At 35.7% G+C, this 19555-nt stretch overlaps 1 protein-coding gene across 3 annotated transcripts in view; it reads left to right on the top strand.

The window, feature by feature from the left end:
* RFC1 (replication factor C subunit 1) overlaps positions 1 to 19555 on the top strand; it is a 63259-nt gene that overhangs the window by 28171 nt on the left and 15533 nt on the right. For all 3 annotated transcript variants that reach the window (XM_064487388.1, XM_031435881.2, XM_010980388.3), the window contains exons 5-12: positions 5109 to 5341; positions 6201 to 6278; positions 9480 to 9557; positions 10711 to 10798; positions 11680 to 11960; positions 14522 to 14629; positions 17420 to 17599; positions 18788 to 18892. In XM_064487388.1, the coding sequence (XP_064343458.1) occupies positions 5109 to 5341; positions 6201 to 6278; positions 9480 to 9557; positions 10711 to 10798; positions 11680 to 11960; positions 14522 to 14629; positions 17420 to 17599; positions 18788 to 18892 (1151 nt within the window). The remainder of the gene's footprint in view (positions 1 to 5108; positions 5342 to 6200; positions 6279 to 9479; positions 9558 to 10710; positions 10799 to 11679; positions 11961 to 14521; positions 14630 to 17419; positions 17600 to 18787; positions 18893 to 19555) is intronic.

The raw sequence follows: 19555 nt of genomic DNA on the forward strand, positions 1-19555 counted from the left end.
TATACCTATAATGTTAAAGCTGACCTACAAGAAGAAAGTGATGTATTTTTGTTTTTTTTCTGCTTAATTTTGCTGTTTTTGTAATTTTTTTTGAGCTTTGAAATTTGGGCTTAATTTTTAACTTTTGCGTGAATCCATCATATGACTAGACCACAATTTATATAGCCTTTCTGGTTTTAATTATTTTTGTTGCTTACATTTTTCATGTTCTTAATAGTGTGATAAAATATTTGTATATAAATATTTGTCAACATCTATGATTATTTCCAAGAATTGCTATGCTAGAGGTTATGAGCTTTTTTAAGGTTCTAGATATGTTTTGCGATATTTCTTTCTAGAAAAGTCATACTAGTTTACACTTCCATAGTTAGTGTTTATATTGATACGAACTCATCACATTCTCACCAGTGTTGAATATACTAATTAAAAAACTCTATGTAACTATCCACAGATTCTCAGAATTATAGAAGGGAAAATCTTAAAAGAGTTTGGTCCAACGTTTTGCAGAGGAAGACAGTGAATCCCAGATAATTAATTAAAATAGTAATAGTAAGTTGAAGTGAGGTTGGAATTCTAGTTTTTTGGACTTTTGGTTCATGTTGTTTTCACTAGAAAATGTATTATTTTTTGAATATCTTTTATATTTATTGAATGTCTATTATAACATGGTGAGGTGCAATATTGGGCACTTTGATTTTTAAAAATCTAATATTCCCAGTGACCCAGATGGTGAGTGGTTTGAAACTGTCTTCCAAGAGGACCTAAGGAAGGAATGAGGGCAGTCTTCAAATGCTGAATGTGAAAAAGGATGGATTAAGGAAAGTAGGTGAAATTTACAGGAAAGTATTTCGGCTTAATGTAAGGAAGAACTCTTCTAAAGAGTACAGTAGTGCTATTCACTAAGCAAAGAGGAGATCACATTGAATTACACTGCTCAATTTTGGAAGTATTTAAGCCCAGTCTGTATGTTTTTCAGCACTTTGGAAAATGGGATCCATGTATTGAATAAGAGATGGAACTAGTTGACTGAAGATAATGCACTGTACATAATGTGGTAGAGTACCTGGCAGGTAGTTTAATGCTCAATTATGATAACTATTATTAATAGTAAATAAATAAAAAGATACCATGAAGTCCCTGAAGCTAATGACAGAATTAACAGACATGCTGATAAACAATGACAGAAGTAAGCAAAGAAAAACAGGAGGGAGAAGCTAAAGCCAAGCCTTTTCTGTCTCAAAGCCAAGGGAACAGGGAGTTTCTAGGAGATAGTCAATTTGTTTTAAAATATTAGATGTAGGTTAAAAATAGAAGTATAAAATGCAGACAAAAAATACGATGAAAGAAGTGAAAAATACGTAATCACCTATCCGGAGATAAAGGTTGCTAACATTTTATTCTTTTCAGATCTTTGAAATTCTGGATTTAAAAAGCATAACTATAAATATATAGATAGGTAGATACATATACATTATTAAGCATTCTGTCTTTTGCTTTTGTCACTTAATAAACATACAAATATCTTTATGTCAGTAAATATGTATATACATTATAATTTTCTGATGCTGCATAGAATTCCATTACATGGTTGAACATATGGATAGATATTTAGGTTATTTGTTTTCTGACTTTATAAACAATGTTCACTTATCTCTATCTTTGGTGCCACTGTCGTAGTTGAGGCTTTCTTTTTTGCCTAAATTGTGTTAGTCCCTTAATACTTCCTTTATCTTTTTTCTGCCCTTTTGCAGTCTGTTCTTCATACTTTTGAATGAACAAATGCTACAGAAGCATTTTTATACATATATCTTTGTGTATGTGTTCATTTGCTTTATTTTGTTTTGGTTTTAGACTAATTTCTTAGAAATGGAATAGCTGGGTTCAGTTAATGAATATGCAGTATGTGAGGTTTTGATACATATTGCAAGATTGCCCCCATAAAGATATTTAAAAATTTAATATTTAAAAATACTGTTGCCTATTTTGTATGTGAAGGTCCCATTTTCCTACACCCTTGCCAACAATCCTTTTAATCTGATAGTCTTAGAAACTTCTATTTTTTATTTTTTTACTGAAGTACAGTCAATTATAATGTGTCAGTTTCTGGTGTACAGCACAATGTCCCAGTCATGCATGTACATACATATATTCATTTTCATATTTAGAAATTCTTGATCTCACTAAATTTCATGTTAGCCTATTGCCTGTAAATGTTTACAAGATTGCTGGAGAAAAGGGTTAAGCTAGGGATTGTAAATACCTGCAATACCATTGTTTCCCTTTCTGAGGCTGTACCAAATAGCAGTGATTGATCTTGTCTGAATTAATTTCTTAAGGACAGATACAGTATTTTACATAATAAGGAAGTTCTTATGTGATGAAGAAAGAACTCTAACAGGAAAACAGTGGTCACCTCGGTCCATTCAGTTCTGGGACTTTTTGTCATATTCTTTGAATGCATGGCTAGATGTACTGCTTTTGGCATTTTTTAATGGGGGGAAAACTACTAGAGGACTACCATTTCACAGAGACAACTTAATTTTGTTCTTTCTCTGTTAATGGAATCCCTCTTGCCCAGAAGTACAGTTGTTGAACTTAAAGCAAGCCAAGTAATAATTATAAAATTTAATAAGCTCTCAGATAAGATTAGAAGTCTTATCTTATGTACACTAGATATGCTTTTAATTTTGCACTTACTGCCTAAGGAGATGTGTTGGATGTCCGGTACTTAGGAGGTCTCAGTTTTGTGGTTTTCTTATTTTGTTTTTAATTAAAGCCAGGATATCAGCAATGTTGTTTTTGTTTTGGATCTTTCCTTACGGGCATTTTGTGTAGTTTGTTTTGACTGCTAAGGTAGAGTAGTTTGGTGTTGAGTGCTACTGATTTGGTTATGCTACAGCTTAACTGAGTCTAGAGGTTTACAATAGACAAACCATAAATTATTAAAAAATGGGGTTTCTATTACATAATAATTCATCATGTTGTGATCTTAGATAGCAGGAAAGGAGTTTCAGATTCCATTCTCAGTGGTTACTAGGACTATTATGGGTGATTTGCTTGGCTATTGTTCCTAAGTGGAATGGTGATAATGTCACCTAGCTTTTGCAGAACCATCTGAATCAGATGGCAGAGACAGAGAAGGACTGGTTGTCAGATAGGGAGAGCAGAAATATGAATGACTGAACTTAGTCTGTTGACTCCTGTCAACACATGGTTAAACTGAAATCAGGTAAGTATATCAAGCTTTGAATATGCTTAGAAAGGTTGATGAATGAATTTTTAGTTTAAGCTTAAAGGTAGATTGACTATAGTTGAAGATAAGAAAAACAGGTATGCTTTAATTAAAAGCTTTGATTGCATTTGTTGTAAGCAAAATGGAATTTATTAGAAGGCCACTGTTGTATCTCACTGAGTACAAGAATAAATCTTTGTACACATTAGTTCAGGGGTAAGATTGGGCCCACCTTGTTCAAGTGCCCACTCTTCGTCCAGTTTATGATGGCAAGGAATATGGAGCCATCTAATGAACACATCTATGGTTATTGGAGGCCCTTGGAGGGCAGGGTAGGGTATAAGTTCTTAGAGAATGTGGACTTGTAATGAACTCTGTGGGCGTCCTCAGAGATGTCTACTATTCTCTTAATTTTAAATACTGCATTTTTGCATTCAGTACTCAGGAACCTGTAAGAGTTAGTTATGCTTTGTAAAGTTCATAGTTTCATTTTAATATGAATAGAATTAGAGAGTAAGACTAAATCCTTTTTGATTTTTACATATCTTAGGTACTTTTTATGTTTGAGATGGCAGCCACCTAGGAATAGCATAATGCTTTCACATAAGACCCTTAGCAAATGCTCTTGGTTGAATGAGTACCTGAGCAGAAGTAAGACCCATTGTATGTGGCCTTGCACCAAATTTATAAAGTGAATTCTCCCTCCCCTACAGTGGCCTACTCTTCACAATTGCCTTTTAGATTTTTCTTTCTATTGGATTTCTCTTTATTAGGACAAAGTAAAAAGCTTTTTATCTTGTGAATCACTGAACCAACCAAAAAAAGTTTACTAAGGCCATTTTGAGGTGCATTTTTTGGGTCTCTAATTATCTAAACATTGTCATGACTGCTTAGAAAGACTTCTAAAAACAGATGTTTAGTAGAAACTTTTTAGAAAATAAAATGTAACAAAACAAAGTCAAATGAATGGTGAGATATTGATAGACAGTCCACCTTCAATATATAGCTAGACTTTGACAGCTTCTTTCTACCTCTGCAAACACCACTCTAGTCCAAAGTCTTCAACATTTCCTCTGGAACTATGTCAAGTAGCTTTCCAAATGGTCTCCCTGCATTTGCTTTTATCCCTCAACAGTGTGTTCTCCAAGGGATATGGCTTAAGTTGGATTACTCACTGATCTGCTGAAAATTTTCCAGTGGATTCTCATTCTAAAATAAAATCTAATTTTTTTTCTATTTAAGTCCCACAGTCCTCTACCTCTCTCACCTTAGCTGTTGTGATGGACCCCCTTCATTGTGCTGCAGTCACAGGAACCTCCAACCACACTCAGTTTAAGGCTTTTGCCCTTAGGGTTTTCCTTGTCTGAACATTCTTGCCTCAAGTCATTCCATTTCAGGGCTCTGTTCAGATGTGGCTTATCAAAGAGGCTTTTCCTGACTATCCTATCTAAAAGAGCACCCTTCATCACTCTAATTCTTCATCCTGTTTTACTTTTTCTTCAGAGCACTTACAACTTGACAGTGTGTTTCTATATCTGCTTTCTCTTCTAGACTCCACGCTCTGTGAAGGCAGGGATTTTTGTTTTTGCTTTGTTTTTTTCCACTGCTGTATTCTCAGTGCCTAAGACACAATGGATACTCAGTAAATATTTGTTGAATAAATGAGTAAATAAATAGGATTGTGTACTCTGGGCGGGGAATGGTGTATTACGGACCTGGCATTGGTAATTGTGAGGATAACTGTTGCATTTATCCAAGAGGAAGAAAAAAGCATCCCATAGCTCTTGTTTATTTTTCATAAAGTTGATGGAAGTGGTTGTTTTTATAATTAGAATTAATGTTTTATCAAACAATATTTGGTTATATTCCCCTTAAGATGAAGAAGATGACTTTGTGTGTAAGAAGGCAGCCTCCAAATCAAAAGAGAACGGAGGATCTACAAATAGTTACCTTGGAGCATCAAACATGAAAAAGAATGAAGAATACACTAAGACTAAGAATAAGCCTTTATCACCGATAAAGCTTACTCCTACATCAGTGCTTGATTATTTTGGAACTGGAAGTGTCCAAAGATCCGATAAGAAGATGGTGGCAAGCAGAAGAAAAGAGGTGAGTGCTCTACATGTGACCGAGAGTGTTCAGGATTTATACCTATTCACTGTTGTTAATAAGAGGTGAAACTTGGATGTAAGTAGATCAGCATTTTATTGATGAAAATAATTTTCCTATGATTATGGGTAAAATGTATTGCTGTTACTTTGGAGGATGAGGAAGTTAGAATATCACACATTTAAGTTGTTCATATTTGAAAATGAAAAAAGATCATTTAAATCGTAAGAATAAATTGTGTTAGGATTTAAATACTCAGAATGCAAACCTGTTTTACTATTTATCTCAGTCAGACAAAACTGAACAATAAATTTGTTCCCAAATGAGGTCATAAATTCATAATTTATGAATAGAGCCTACCTGTACTTTGACCTTCTCTACTTTGGCTGATACTGGATTCATCTTTTTCTGGAGGTTTAGGAAACAGACATGCAGATAAATTAGTGAAAGTAGTTAGGGACCTACATTCAAGCCTGCCAGATGGGGTGTGATGATTTCATTAGTGCCTCCATAAGACAATGTAATCATTCTCATATATTGGTTTGCCAATGTTCTGGACCACTTCTAAAGCCAAGATATTACTCTATAGGTTTTTTTTTTTTTTTTGGTACTTCTTTTGAACATTTCAGCAGAATTAAATGAGAACCATCTGTCCGTAGTATATTCACTCATTAGGAAATTGGATATGGTCAGGGAGTAGCCATGGACATAATTTTTTGGCTGGTGTGTGTTGAGACTGTTTCATGACTAATATACTTATCCCTCATTGGTGTATTTATTCAAATTATTGTTAAGAAAAAACACCTTATTTTTAACTTAAGGTTTATGTTGATATTGCTTGATTTTCTTTGAAATATAGCCTCCACAAAATGCAGATGATTCCAGATTAAAAGATGAAGCTATTGCCAGGCAATTGCAACTTGACGAAGATGCAGAGGTATTGGCATTTTGTTTAGCTATCATTAACTTGTTGTCATGACTTGCTGTCTAGTCTACCCAGGCAGACAGTTAAGATTGTTCTAGTCTAATTTTGGATTGAGCCTCATTGTAAGATTTAATGTGTAAAATAAGTTAAAATCTAATACTATGTGAAAATCTAAATTTATATGAAAGATAAATTATGAAAGCAGAGGATAAATATTTAAAGATTTATTATTATGTTTCTTTGAATGGAAGCTTCCTTTAGTACAGTTAAAATGATTTCATTTGCTCTTTTCTTTTTCACTGTGGGCAATCTCATTCACTCCTGCAGCTTTAAGTACTATGTACATGCTGGTGATCCCTAAATCTGTCTTCAGTTCAGAGTGCTTTCTGTAGTAAACCTGTTACATTCGTTCAGTAGGTATTTACTGAACGCTTACTGAGTGCATGGCACTCTTCTAGGTGTTAAGGATACTGTATTTAAAAAAAGTAATGTCAGGTCATTATAAGTGCTATGAAAAGTAAAGAGAGAATTTTGAGGTGATCAGTGGGGTTACGGATGTTCTGTTTTAAATAGAGGGGTCAGGAAAGCCCCTCTGAGGAAGTGACATTGGGACACGAAATTAAGCGATAATGGTGAGCTGGCCACTTGGAAGATTTCCTCAAAACAGAGAGAAAGGGAAGTGCAAGTGTCCCGAGGTGACATGGTGTTTTTTGCCTTGAGCAACTGGGTGAATGGTGATACCATTTGTTAATACTGAAGCACTGGTGCAGGGAAATCAAGAATTCTGTTTTGGACATAAGTTTGAGACATCTGATAGGTTTACAAATCGAAGTGAAGGGTGGGTAGTTGGATAGAGGAATCTGGAACTCTGGGGAGAGGTCTAAGCTGAAGAAGTATATTTAGGATCATTACCATTTGAATGGTATTAAAACCAGTGTCACTGGATGCGATGCTGTGGAGAGAAGCAGCTTAGGATTGAGCTCTGGGGCACTGTTAACAGTGAGAGGTCAGGAAGAGGAGGATGATCAGCAAAGCAGATTTAAGAGAGGGGCTAGTGAAGTAGGACACTCAGGAAAGCTTGGTATTTTATGGAAGCCAAGTGAAAAAGGTAATTCAGGGAGGAGCGTTCATCTCTGTTAGAGGCTCCAGATGTTGATACCTGCTATTTGAACCCCTTTCCTATTTATTAGCTTAAGTCTTAACATTCTCATATTTCCTACACTATGTTGGAAACCCCTCTGTTTACTTTGTTGAACCCCATGTAGCTACTATTAACATTTATTTAAATGTCTTCTTAAGTTGCTATGTAAGTGTCTTCCTGTATATAGGCTTTAACTCCACCTGCTGGGGCTGTTTGTGTCTCAGCTATTGTGACATCAGGGCTCATTTTAGTGCTTGGCATGGAAGAGGCTCTTGACAAGAATTGTTGTGAGAGAACCAAATTCCAGTCTTCTGGAATATATCTATGTAACTGCTCACGTTTTATTAATTTGGTAGTTTATAGTTTGGGTCTTCAAAATCTTTTTCCGTCTTACTCAGTTACACTGAATTATATAAACTACAAACAGTTACTCAAACGACTCAAGGTAGCACAAATGGCCTAGGTAAAATTGTGAAGTCATTTTTAGGGACCTGACTTCTCCTTATATATCCCAAATACTGGAGGCTTACCCTGTCCCTCCCAAAACAGGTGTGGTATTTTGTATCACGATCCTGTTTTCCCACTTCTATCACATTTTTTCAAAATCTTGTTTGGGTAATAGGTCTGATGAAGGACTCTGAGGGTATTAATGACTGACTGATAATATCTTTCTTAATTATCCCTCTAAGAGTTTCTATTTTCCTCTGCCCCCACACCTTTTTGTTTATTCATTTAGTACATATGTTTTCAGAATCTAACATGTAAATCAGTATGTTGAATACTATCAAACATTATATTACAATATAGGACTTTTGATCACATGATGCCATAATTAACAATAATGAATTTCTAATGGAAGTATTTAAATTTCTTCTATATTCTAAAACATCTAGAATCCTCTTTACTAGAAGTATTCTACGTAGTGTGATGTTTTTAGAAAAACAGTATAGAGTTCAACCAGAAATCCTTGCAGGACCACTGGAAGTTTAGAGTTTGAAGAACCTTTGTATGATAAAGATTTTCGTATTGTTTTTAGAAATTGAATGTGTGATTCAATTATGGTAAAGAAACATTAGGCAACAGAGGGTATATTGATGTGCGTCTGTTTGGCTTGCTTATAATTCTGTGTAGCTTGAGTTCATTTTATAAACAAAAGGAGGCTTGGTAACTGAGTTCTTATCAGGCTTATGCCAATTTCAAAGCCTTTTCTTTTGGATTGGGTGGATTTTGGGGTCCTTTCCTTTGTTTGAATAATATACGGAAACTTTTGTTCAACGTTATATTAGGCCTTTTTATCAGGGGGCATAAAATTAGTTTATGAGAAATACATTTTACTTCCGCACGTTCTCTTCTGGAAGAGCTCCATTTTACTGAAAGTTAATATATTTGGAAATAACAATGAGGTAACTGGAATGTTTGTATGTTGCATTAGTATGTTAGGGAAACTGATATGACTTAAATTTCAAAAGTCAGAACAGATAAATTACTGCTATCTTGTACAGCTGAAACTAATATAATATTAAGTCAACTATAATTGAATTAAAAATAAGTCAGCACGTATACATTTGAATTAGTAATTGAAAATAGAAGTTTAATGTTATTAGTGATAGTTGCATTTGTATATATCTTACTGTACTGTGTGCAAAGAAAGTATGTAATTTTCTTGATTTCTTAGATTCACTGTTTTTTTGTGTGACCCCTCTGGCTCCCTGCCTCTTTTGTTTTTCTAATTAGGATAATGATTCTTTTCTGAGCTCTTCTTAGAAATTAAAATAAATGAAAATAAGAGATCTGTAAGTGTTGCACTGGGACCATTAAGAAAAAGCTAAAGACTGAGAACCTTATGCTCAGTTTATCTATCATGCCTGTAAAACTAGAAATAAATGTTCTGAAATCTAATTTGGCTTAGTGAAACAAACCTGCGATACTTAGCTGTTAAGTGGAAAAATATCATAGATACTTTCTGGAAAATATTTTTCCAGTTTCTTTTAATTATCATGAACCAAACATTTTAAAACTTTCATTTACAAAAAGAAAAAAAGAGCAACTCACTGTGTTAACACTTCTTACAGCTGGAGAGACAACTGCATGAAGATGAAGAGTTTGCCAGAACGTTAGCCATGTTGGATGAAGAACCCAAGTCCAAAAAGGTGATGTTTTACCAAACATTCGCACTTTGTACAATACAAAACAGTGTTCCCTTTCAGACCTGTGTATTCTAGGCTCTGGAGATAGAACCATGAGTAACTCTTCTAGAGAATAGCTAAATTATTCTAATTTATAAAAAATGTTTTTGGGGAAGCTCATTGAGAAACTTATTCTTCTAAAGGAAGGTTGATAGAGCCAAAGCCAACCAGAATCCTTCTTCACAAAACAACAAACTACAGCTTTTACTTCCTCTGTCACAAAGGGATTCTTATGTACTTGTTCAGAGACTAGCACTTATAAAGACTCCTACAGAACCTAAAGTGTAGCAACTTTAATATTAATTACTGTCTTTTTTTTGAAGCACAATTTTGCTATTTCTAATTAGCTAACTTTTAGGTCTGTATTAGGACAGTCTCAAGTAATAATGACTATTGCTGGGAATCTCTGAAAGCATCAAGATTTTTTTAAGCACTTGATCTCTAGAAAATTAGCCTTATTTCTGTTGAATCACCTTCTGTTAATATTTTCAGTATCAATATCTGACTATTTTAAAAGATTTTACGGCAGGCAAGTGTAAGACAATAGGGAATGGTGGGGATTTTGTCATTTGAAAAGCCTTACTTCATCTAAAGGCATTCAAATTTTAATTATTTAAAAAAATACTGTGTCACGCACCCCAATTTGTGACCTCTTTGTAAAATGGAGTTTTGAAGGACCAGCGGAGAAAATGGACTTTCTTTTTCTCTTTTGAGAAAGTACTCTTTATTTTACTTTTGTGCTTTGGATTCTCTTTAATTTAGTCTTTTGGGTTTAGATTTTAGTTTTTAACTGTGTAATACTAACAATTTGAGAGTGGAGATGAAGACAGCAGGAACAAGTCTTCTGTTTTCCCACAGAAGTGGGGAACAACAGGGATAATTTTTTATAGCTGTATCTTTAATACTCTTTCATCTGTTTCTTCATCTGTAAAATTAAAAGTAATACAGTATGCCTCATTTTGTCCCAGAGATTTCGTGTATGAATGAATGAAAATATATTAGATTGTTCTGGTACTTCGGAAGGTGACCCTTAATCTTTGGTCAATTTTAAAAACATATTTTGTGGTAATAGTTTTCCTGTTATTTATTGCATTTGACACCTTTTCTGTTTTCTTAGGCTCTAAAGGACCCAGAAGAGAGAGAGATGTTTTCATCTGTACAGGCCAATTTATGTAAAGCAGTCAAACCTAAATATCCTCATAAAGGTAATACTAGCAGAAAAAAGCAAGCTGGAACATTTATCTTTATAGAAGAAAATTCATGTAACCTTGTTTAAACATTCTGTTCATAATTGCCTAATATTCTTAGGTAGATATTATTTCATAGGAGTACTAGAGATGTTCTACTTAGATACTTTGGAAGCTGTTTGGATATTAGCTGGTGCTGAATGCCTGTCTGCTCTATGATTGTTGTGAGAAATGTGTCACTGCTCTTGGCTTCATGTTCCTTTCCAAATATAGTGCAACTGTGTAGACTTCAACATATGAAGACAAAACTAGATGCTTCAGGTTCCTAGAGTTGATTCAGAGTTGTACTGGTCATCTGAAGCTCCTTTGTTTGTTGTCTGTAGATTTTATTTTTTAGATATCTAGTTCTGGTATCTATCCAGCTGCTAATGTAGGTGAGCTTAATCTTATAAGTAAATCTGTTCATATAATTTTAGTCTTGAAATCCCAGGATAATTTCAGATGATATTACAGATAGAATTTTTATGTGACATATTCTAGTTAGTAAGTTTTCTCTGTGTGAATTTCAGATCATTGAAGTTTATCTGTGGAATTAAGTCCATGTTCTCAGATGTAGTTTACCATATCATTTCAATTAATGAGCAATTTATATTTAAAAAGACGTACAGATCCCTTAATTTGATCTGGTTATACAAAGAAGTAACATAGAAGTATTTAATTTTTAAAAATAAATGTTCTGAATAAACTGAAGAACTAAAATATTAATGAAAATCACTATATACTGTGTGCTATGAAGATTATTCAGTTGAAAAATGAAAAAATAATTTTGATATTTTAATAATCTAGAAATGAGTATCATTTTCTAAAAACAACATTCATAATCTTTTCTTTCTTCCCAGTAAAAGCAGAACAATTTTCAGATGAAAGAAAGAATTGCAGTCCTAAGAAGCGAACTAAATGTGAAAGTTCAAAAGAATCTCAACATTCTAGGTCATCAGCTCATAAAACAGGAGAAACTTCTTCTCCAAAAGCCAGTTCCAAGCTGGCAGCTTTGAAAAAAAGAGAAGAGAGTTCTTATAAAAAAACAGAGCCTTTGGGCTCAAAAAGAAAAGAAAATGCCATTGAACTGAAAGAGACCAGAACTCCTAAGAAAATCAAAAGTTCTCCAGCTAAACAAGAGGTAGAAATTTCTAAAAGTGTATCATTTTGGGGCTATGTTTTGATCTGGGTTTGATTGTTTTCAAGTTTTATTTCTAACCTTATAAGTCATTATAGTACTTTTAAGATATTATCTTATTTAAAGATACTGTTGTAGTCTGTAGATTATTAATATAGCTAAATTAGCCAATATTTATTGAGTGTTAATGAGTATCAGATATTGTGCTAATATATGTGCTATGTTATGTAATTCTCACAGCAACCCTGTGAGATACTTACTTTTATTGACAACTTTTGAAGATGAGGAAACAGGCTGAAATGGTTTAAGTAACTTTTCCAAGATCATCCAGCTAGTACGTGGCAGAGCCATTCTGAACTTAGGTCCTCTGAGGCCAAAAAAAAGCAGTATCACATGGTGGCTCTGAGCACGGACTCCAGAGCCAGTTTCGGATCATAGCCCTGTGACACTAATGTGTGACCTTTGTCTGATAATTTCCCTTTTCTCTGCTTTGGTTTCCTTATTTGTAAAATAGGGGTAATAATAGTGCCTAGTGAGTTAATATAAAACCACTTGGAACAGTGCCTGATATATAGTAAATGCTATATAAGTTTTTGCTATTATTATTAAAATAATTATTATTTGGATTTTTCCTGAATGTAATCCTTTTTCTCCTGTTTAACAGTATTGAGATACTGAAATCATTTTCAAAGGGAAAAACAGTAAAGTAATACAGAAGAGTTTTCAAAAATTTTCTTTGTTTTCATATATATTTGAGAGTTGAACGGTTTTGTAGAATTTCCAGTTTGGAACCACCTTACTAGATTCATAATGAGAAACCACTATTCCTTCAAGCCTCTTAGGCTTAAAAGGAGAATATTATCTATTTTAACTGCTTATCACCATTATTTTTTAGTGCAGAACTGTTAAATAGTGATGATTTCTAGATGCTTTTGTTTTTGGTCAGTGGTCATAAATATGCTTAAGGGAACAATTAACTTTTTGGTCTCAGATTTTTCTTCACTATATACTTAGCTGGTGGATGAATGTTTTCCTTCAGGTGCACTAAACATGTTTAATTTACTGAGGCTTGTCTTATTTTAAAGGAGAAGAAATCTTTAAATGATAGTGTTACTTATCAAAGTTGGCATAGAAATGATTCAGAGAACTTTTACTTAAGTAGTTTTGGGAATATGAATTATTTTATAAATTCAGTCTATCTCAGTGAAGTAATTTTGACTTCATAAATGGGTGTGCTTCAAAGTTACTTTATAATTTGTTTATAATTCTTTTTTTTCATGGAGTTAATGTTATAAATGACTAGTTTTCCCATTTTGGCATGCATTAGACTTTTCTCTGAAGTTTGTTAAAAATATGGTTTCCTAGGGCATGTGGTTTGGGCTGGTGTATTTCAAAAAGTTTTTCAGATGGTATGAACACACCCAACATTTGAGAACCGCTGTTAAAAAGTAGGGTTAAGGTCTAGGATCATCCCATAGTGGCATATTAAACTCAAAACCAAAGCAAATCACCCCATTTTGTTGATTAAATCATTTATTTGCATAGAAATGGTATTTTTTGTCTATTCTCAAAGGGATTTGAGGTGGCTTACAAGTTAAAAATAATGTAAATTAGGAAGTAGAAAAAACAGCAAAGACCATTCTTAATAGTGGTTCTTAAATCAGAATTACCTAGGATATTCTCCAGAATACACATGCCTCAGTCATATCCCATGTCTCTGAATCAAAAACTTGGAGTGCATCCAAAGATACATATTTAAAAATTCCCCAGGATTTTCTGAGATACACCATGGTAAGATCCTCTTGAGAGAAATAGAATAGGAGAAATTAAACACAGAAGGAAGGGTGGTGGCATGTAGAATTGCCTGCTGTTTTGGAGCAAAGCTTGGCCCCTATTTGAGCCAGCTGTTTATATGAGGCTATTAATTCTCAGACTGCAGTCCTCATATCCTCAGGGGTATAGAGGAGATGTTATTTTCAGGGTATACAAGGCCATTGGATAAAAATAGGATTATTTTCTTGTGTGTTCAGGTTGATTTGGGGAAAAATTAGTTATTTCCATTAAAATACACATGATATATTATGAATAGAATTTAAAGTTCACGTGAATTTTTTTTGGGGGGAAGAGGTAATTTGTTTTTTAAAAATTTATTTATCTATTTACTTATTTTTAAACGAGGTACTGGGCATTGAACCCAGGACCTCCTGCATGCAAAGCATACACTTTACCACTTGAGCTATACCCTCCCCACTAAAAGTTCACATGAATTTTTGAAATAAAATATACTTTTTTGTCTTTTTGGGCTTGGGGCTAGCAACTTGGCTTATTCACCCAGTCTACCCTGAGGCATGTACCTTTAGAGAGTGTTGAAAGGTCAGAGAAGGGCTGATTATAGGGGTGTTTATAAGCTGGGCATGTGTAAATTGGGGAGTACCTGTGTAGCTAAAAATGTTACTATCAAGACCAAACACTGAAATGACTTACTGTTTATTTATTGATGTGTATTTTTAATTTTACATGAATTTTGCATGATTTTATTCAGTTTATTTTCCTTCTCCCTGAAGTCTATAAGTCCTGAAGATTCTGAAAAGAGACGCAGTAATTATCAAGCTTATCGGAGCTACTTAAATCGAGAAGGTCCCAAAGCCCTGGGCTCCAAAGAAATACCAAAGGTAAGAGTACTGAGGGGATGTGTCAGGGCCTCTGCCCTGCGGGTCCATGTGTGTATTCACTATATTAACAGCAGCAGATAATTAATAGTCAAACATTAACAGAAAAGCCTTAGTCACCATCTTTACAAATTACAGATGTTTATTCACCTTATAAATCACCGCTTGATACTTACAAAAAATTTCCTTTAAGTAACATGTTGCCCTGCAAGGGCTGAGCTTTGAAGATGTGGCAGTCACAGGACTAATGCTCTTTGCTGTCATGGTACTTATGATCTAACTCAGGAAAGAGACATTAAATAAATTATTATTTAATTATAATTGTGATATGTGCCATAAGGGAAAAATCAAGATGCTCTTTGGGAGTATAACAGAGGAAGCTGGCCCCAAGGGGCGTTGTAAGTAGGGGAATAGTATGGCCAAGTTTGTGTTTCAAACAGAGCATCCTGGCTATGAGTATAGAGTGCAGTGGAGCGGGGAATAGATACAGGGAGCTCCCTTAGGAAAGCTGGTGAGAAGTAACAGAGACTTCTCTAGGGCAGTAGCAGAGAAAGTATTGAAAAGTAAAGTAGTTTCAATGAAAAAGGTAAAATCCGTAGGACTTGGTGATGATTGGAAGTGGGGTTGAGCCTCTAGGATGGTGTCCTGGTTACTGGCACGAGCAGCTGGGTGGGTGCTGATGCCGCTGAGGCACAGCCGATCTAGGGAGATGATAATGAGTTTGTTGTCACCATGCTGGCTTTAGATGTATGTGAGATAGCCACACGGAAATGTTAGGCAGACAGGTTAGATATGCAGGGCTAGAGCTCAGAACAGAAGTCAGGATGTAAAAACGTGGACATTATTGGCATGTAGATAATGTGTGAAGGTATTAATGTCACCCAACCAGCAAGTGCAGAGTGAGAAGAGAGGGCGGCCTTGGGCCTAGCTTCTTCATGAAGCAGAGGAGGGTGAAACTCAGACTGTGAAGAAGCAGCCACAAATGTGGGAGAGAAGCCTGGTAAAGGTGGTGTCACAGAAGCAAAGGCAAGAGAGATTTTTTTTAAAAATGATTAAGAGGAGATGGAAAATTGTCCACTGCATTTAGTAACATGACTGATCAAGAGAAGTTTCAATAGAATGATAGAGGCAGAATCTGATGGAAATGGATTGAAGAGTGAGTGAGAGGAGAAAAAATGGAGGCATCATAAGTGATAGGGTTTTTTTTGTATGTTGGTTGCGAAGGGGAGAGGAGAGAGAGGACTTCTACCTACAAATAGAAGGTGGGATTTAGAGGGAAAATGTGAGTGTTTTTAAGGTAGGAGATACTTAAAGCGTGGTTTTTGTTTTTTAATTTTTTTTTGTGTGTGTGATGGGATTGACGTACCAGAAAGGGAGAGACTGAAGGTTTACCAGAAAGAGAAGAAGAATCAAATGTAGTATGAGGTTTCTGAGAATGTAGAAGGGCAGGAGATTCAGAGCACAAATGGAGATCAGTAGTTCCCCTAAGAAAAAGGGGGAGAGATGAGCCTTACAGGGCTTATAGAAGATACCAGTCTTGCCTCCTGCACGTAGTGTATGAAAGACTAAGAAAGCCTCTGCTTGAGGGGACTTGAGGCAGAGTGGGGTTCTTAGTGGGGCAGCCAGGTATCAGTGAAGGCAGAGCCATGGAGGGGATATTGGAGAAGAGGTTGAGAATGTTGGGTGGTTTGTTGGCCCTGCAGGAAGAGTTCTAGAGTGGAAGGGTTTGGTAGGGAGGCTAGAAGTGTGGAGATTGGATAAGTAAAAAGATAAAGCCACAGTGTGTGATAGTTCAGGAGATGATAGTTAATTAAGGAGTGTGGGATAGGGGTTTGCATGTGGCATTTTCTAAAGTTACTTTAAATTTGTTGAGAAGAATTTAAGTAGTTTAGTTTTTACAAGATCATTTCAATCCTAGAATCATAGGGACTTTGAGATGTAGTTAGTCAACCTTTTCTCTCCAAGCAGATTTATGGCCTTTTTTTTTTTTTTTTAAATCCCCCAAGAATAGTTCTTCACCTGCATGGTGAAGGATTGAACTTGTATTGGGGCAGTCTTTGAATTTTGTTTAGTTTCTTCTTTTCAAGCCTGTTTTAAGTCTGTATTGATCTCAGTTCTCTATTAATAAGTAATTTCGAATGATTTACATAATTTTCATTTTGCTTGGCTGTACCATATTGAACCACTGCAGAAGTAAAAACAAGTCTGTAGCTATACACATTTCCAATTAAGATTAAATGTCTCTTCCATCCAGCTCTCTTTGGCCAGTGTTTTTTGTATTATCAAGAGATCTTTCCAATCAAGAGATTGTATGCTCTTGCCCTTAAGTTACTCACAGGTTGTTAGATTTAGTATGGGGTGGGGGAGAAAACAGCCAGAGAGAAGAGCAGGAGTTCAAACTTGTTTTAGTTTTTTCAGAATTGAAACTTTACTTTTTTCACAAAGATATTCTGTAGGTGCATGTGGTTGTTTACTTAAAGTTATACAAGTTAAGCAGTAGTTTAAATATTAAAAAAAAATGAGAATAGTATGAATGGATAATTTTAATAAGCTTTCCTAACCATATTGGATGTATGGTTTTATAAGTTTATTAACTGTTAGCCTACAGAAGAATTTCTCAGGATTTCATTTCAGGCTCTGCTTATTTGCTATTAAATTTCCTGCAGATTTTTTCATGCTGAGATTATTTATGATGTCAAATGAGAAAAATCAACTTCCTGCAGTTTTGATGCCAAATATTTCTTTGGAAAGCTCCATGTAATTTCCTCTCTGCTTGAACATTTTGGTTTTTAGGGAGCTGAAAATTGCTTGGAAGGCCTTACATTTGTAATCACAGGAGTGCTGGAGTCCATTGAACGAGACGAGGCCAAGTCTCTAATTGAGCGTTATGGGGGAAAAGTAACAGGAAATGTCAGCAAGAAGACAAATTACCTTGTCAGGGGTCGCGACAGTGGTCAGTCCAAGAGTGATAAGGTGGGTACTCCTGTCTTCTCAGCACAGGGAGACAGCCTGCTTGCCTTGGCAGGCCCTTGAAGTGACCATTGGTAGTAATGTCCTTTACACAGAGTGAAATGAAGGGGAAAAATGGAAAAGTAGTTTCTTCCCTACATTATTTTTTTCTCCACACAAGTGTTGTTTGGCTTCTACCCCAGGATTTTGGTTTTCCAGTTGAAGGCACAGTTCCTATTTACTTGGCTTTCTTAGCGTAGTATTCTAGTTAGAATTTTTTTGAAGAAAGAAGCAAATGCAGTTTTCCTCTTTGTCTAGTCCTAAGTATTCCTGTATGCTGCTGTGGACTCCATCTTAAGTTTTTTTATTGGAAGCTCTTTTTATTGGAAGGCCTGTTGGGTAGGATTGCATTTAGTTCCAGGTAATAGAATACCTAACTAACTGTGGTTTTGACAAATACCTGCTTATTTCCTTACCTTATGAGAATTCCAGAGGTAAGCAGTTCCTGGGGGATGGTTCAGTACCTCAGAGATGTAGCTAGGTTACTTCCATCCTCCACTTTTGTTATCCTTACTGTGTTAGCTTTCATCTTCATGCATGTTGCCTTGTGTTGCAAGGTGGCTGCAGCTCTCAAGTTCACATTCAACACAGGAAATAGGGAGCAGTGGCAAGATGTTACACTAGTTGTGACTGACCTTATACGAGTTTTCCTGGAGGCACCTCATGTAGAATTCCACTGAAGTCTCATTGGCCAGACCTGTCACATGGCCATTCAGAGCTATGAGGGAGGTTGGGAGGATGAGGACTTTGTGATTCTTAGACCAGTTATAAGTCATCCCTTGGAAATGGACACATTGGAGTTCTGTTAGCAGCAGGGCAGAAGGTGGGGTAGAGCGCCAGCCGATCAACCCTGGGAGAGGGTGTGAAGAGCTGGACTTGAGCCCGCGTGGCTTTGCCCTTTGTAGGGTAGAGGGAAAGGTAAAGCAGTCCACAGCAGTGGCAGTGTGCTGCTCAGGTGCCAGCCCAACACTCCTGGGGGAGGCATCTGCTGTTTTCTTTTTAATGATACTTTTTCATGAATATGGTTTTAAGAAAGATCCCAGTGTTATCTAATTTACAAATGTGATTTTTCACCTTTTGACAAGCCCTAGAATCATATATATTTTTTTACAGAAAGTAATCGTTTCAGTGATTTGCATTTTTAATCAATAGGCAGCCGCCTTGGGAACAAAAATTATTGATGAAGATGGCCTATTGAATCTGATTCGAACCATGCCAGGGAAGAAGTCCAAGTATGAAATAGCAGCTGAAGCTGAGGTTTGTATAAAATGAACTTGATCTATTTAAGTTGGTGTATTCCTGTTTCATAGAGACATTTCTTGGGTGGGTAAAGGCCTGTGGGCTAAAAGATTACCTTTTCCTTCTACTGCAGATGGACTTCCCTTATTTCCTTCTGAGTAGGTGGACTCTGCTTTAGGCTGTCATTTTTGATGTATTTCTTGACCTTTCTCAAGGGAGTGTGAGGAGGGAGAAAGAGGACAGTGAACTGTACTGACCACAGCTACTTATGAAAATGTCCATTCTCTCCATATTCTTGTAGTAACATTGTGCAGCAGTTTAGTGCTTGAGAGTTCTTTAAAGGATACATTTATGGTATCAGCATGATAAAATCATTTTCAATTAGAACTATATTAGGACTTTTTCAGTAATGACAGAAACCAGCCCATAGCTTTAGCTTTAGCAAAAAGGGAAGAAATGTGACTCACATACCCGTACCATGGGCAGGGTGAGGCTGATGTAGGAGCTACTGGATGTGCAGACCACAGTGCTTTTATGACCCTTTCAATCTGTCTGTCTCCTTCTCCTGGTGTTAGCTTCATTCATTCCCACTTTCCCATGTGTGGGACACAGGTGCTAGCAGCCCAAGTTTAATGTCCCCAGCTCGGTCACCCAGGTGGCAAGGTGGTCTTCCCATTTATT

This window comes from Camelus dromedarius, chromosome 1, assembly GCF_036321535.1.
Source record: "Camelus dromedarius isolate mCamDro1 chromosome 1, mCamDro1.pat, whole genome shotgun sequence".
In the NCBI taxonomy this organism is placed as follows: domain Eukaryota; kingdom Metazoa; phylum Chordata; class Mammalia; order Artiodactyla; family Camelidae; genus Camelus; species Camelus dromedarius.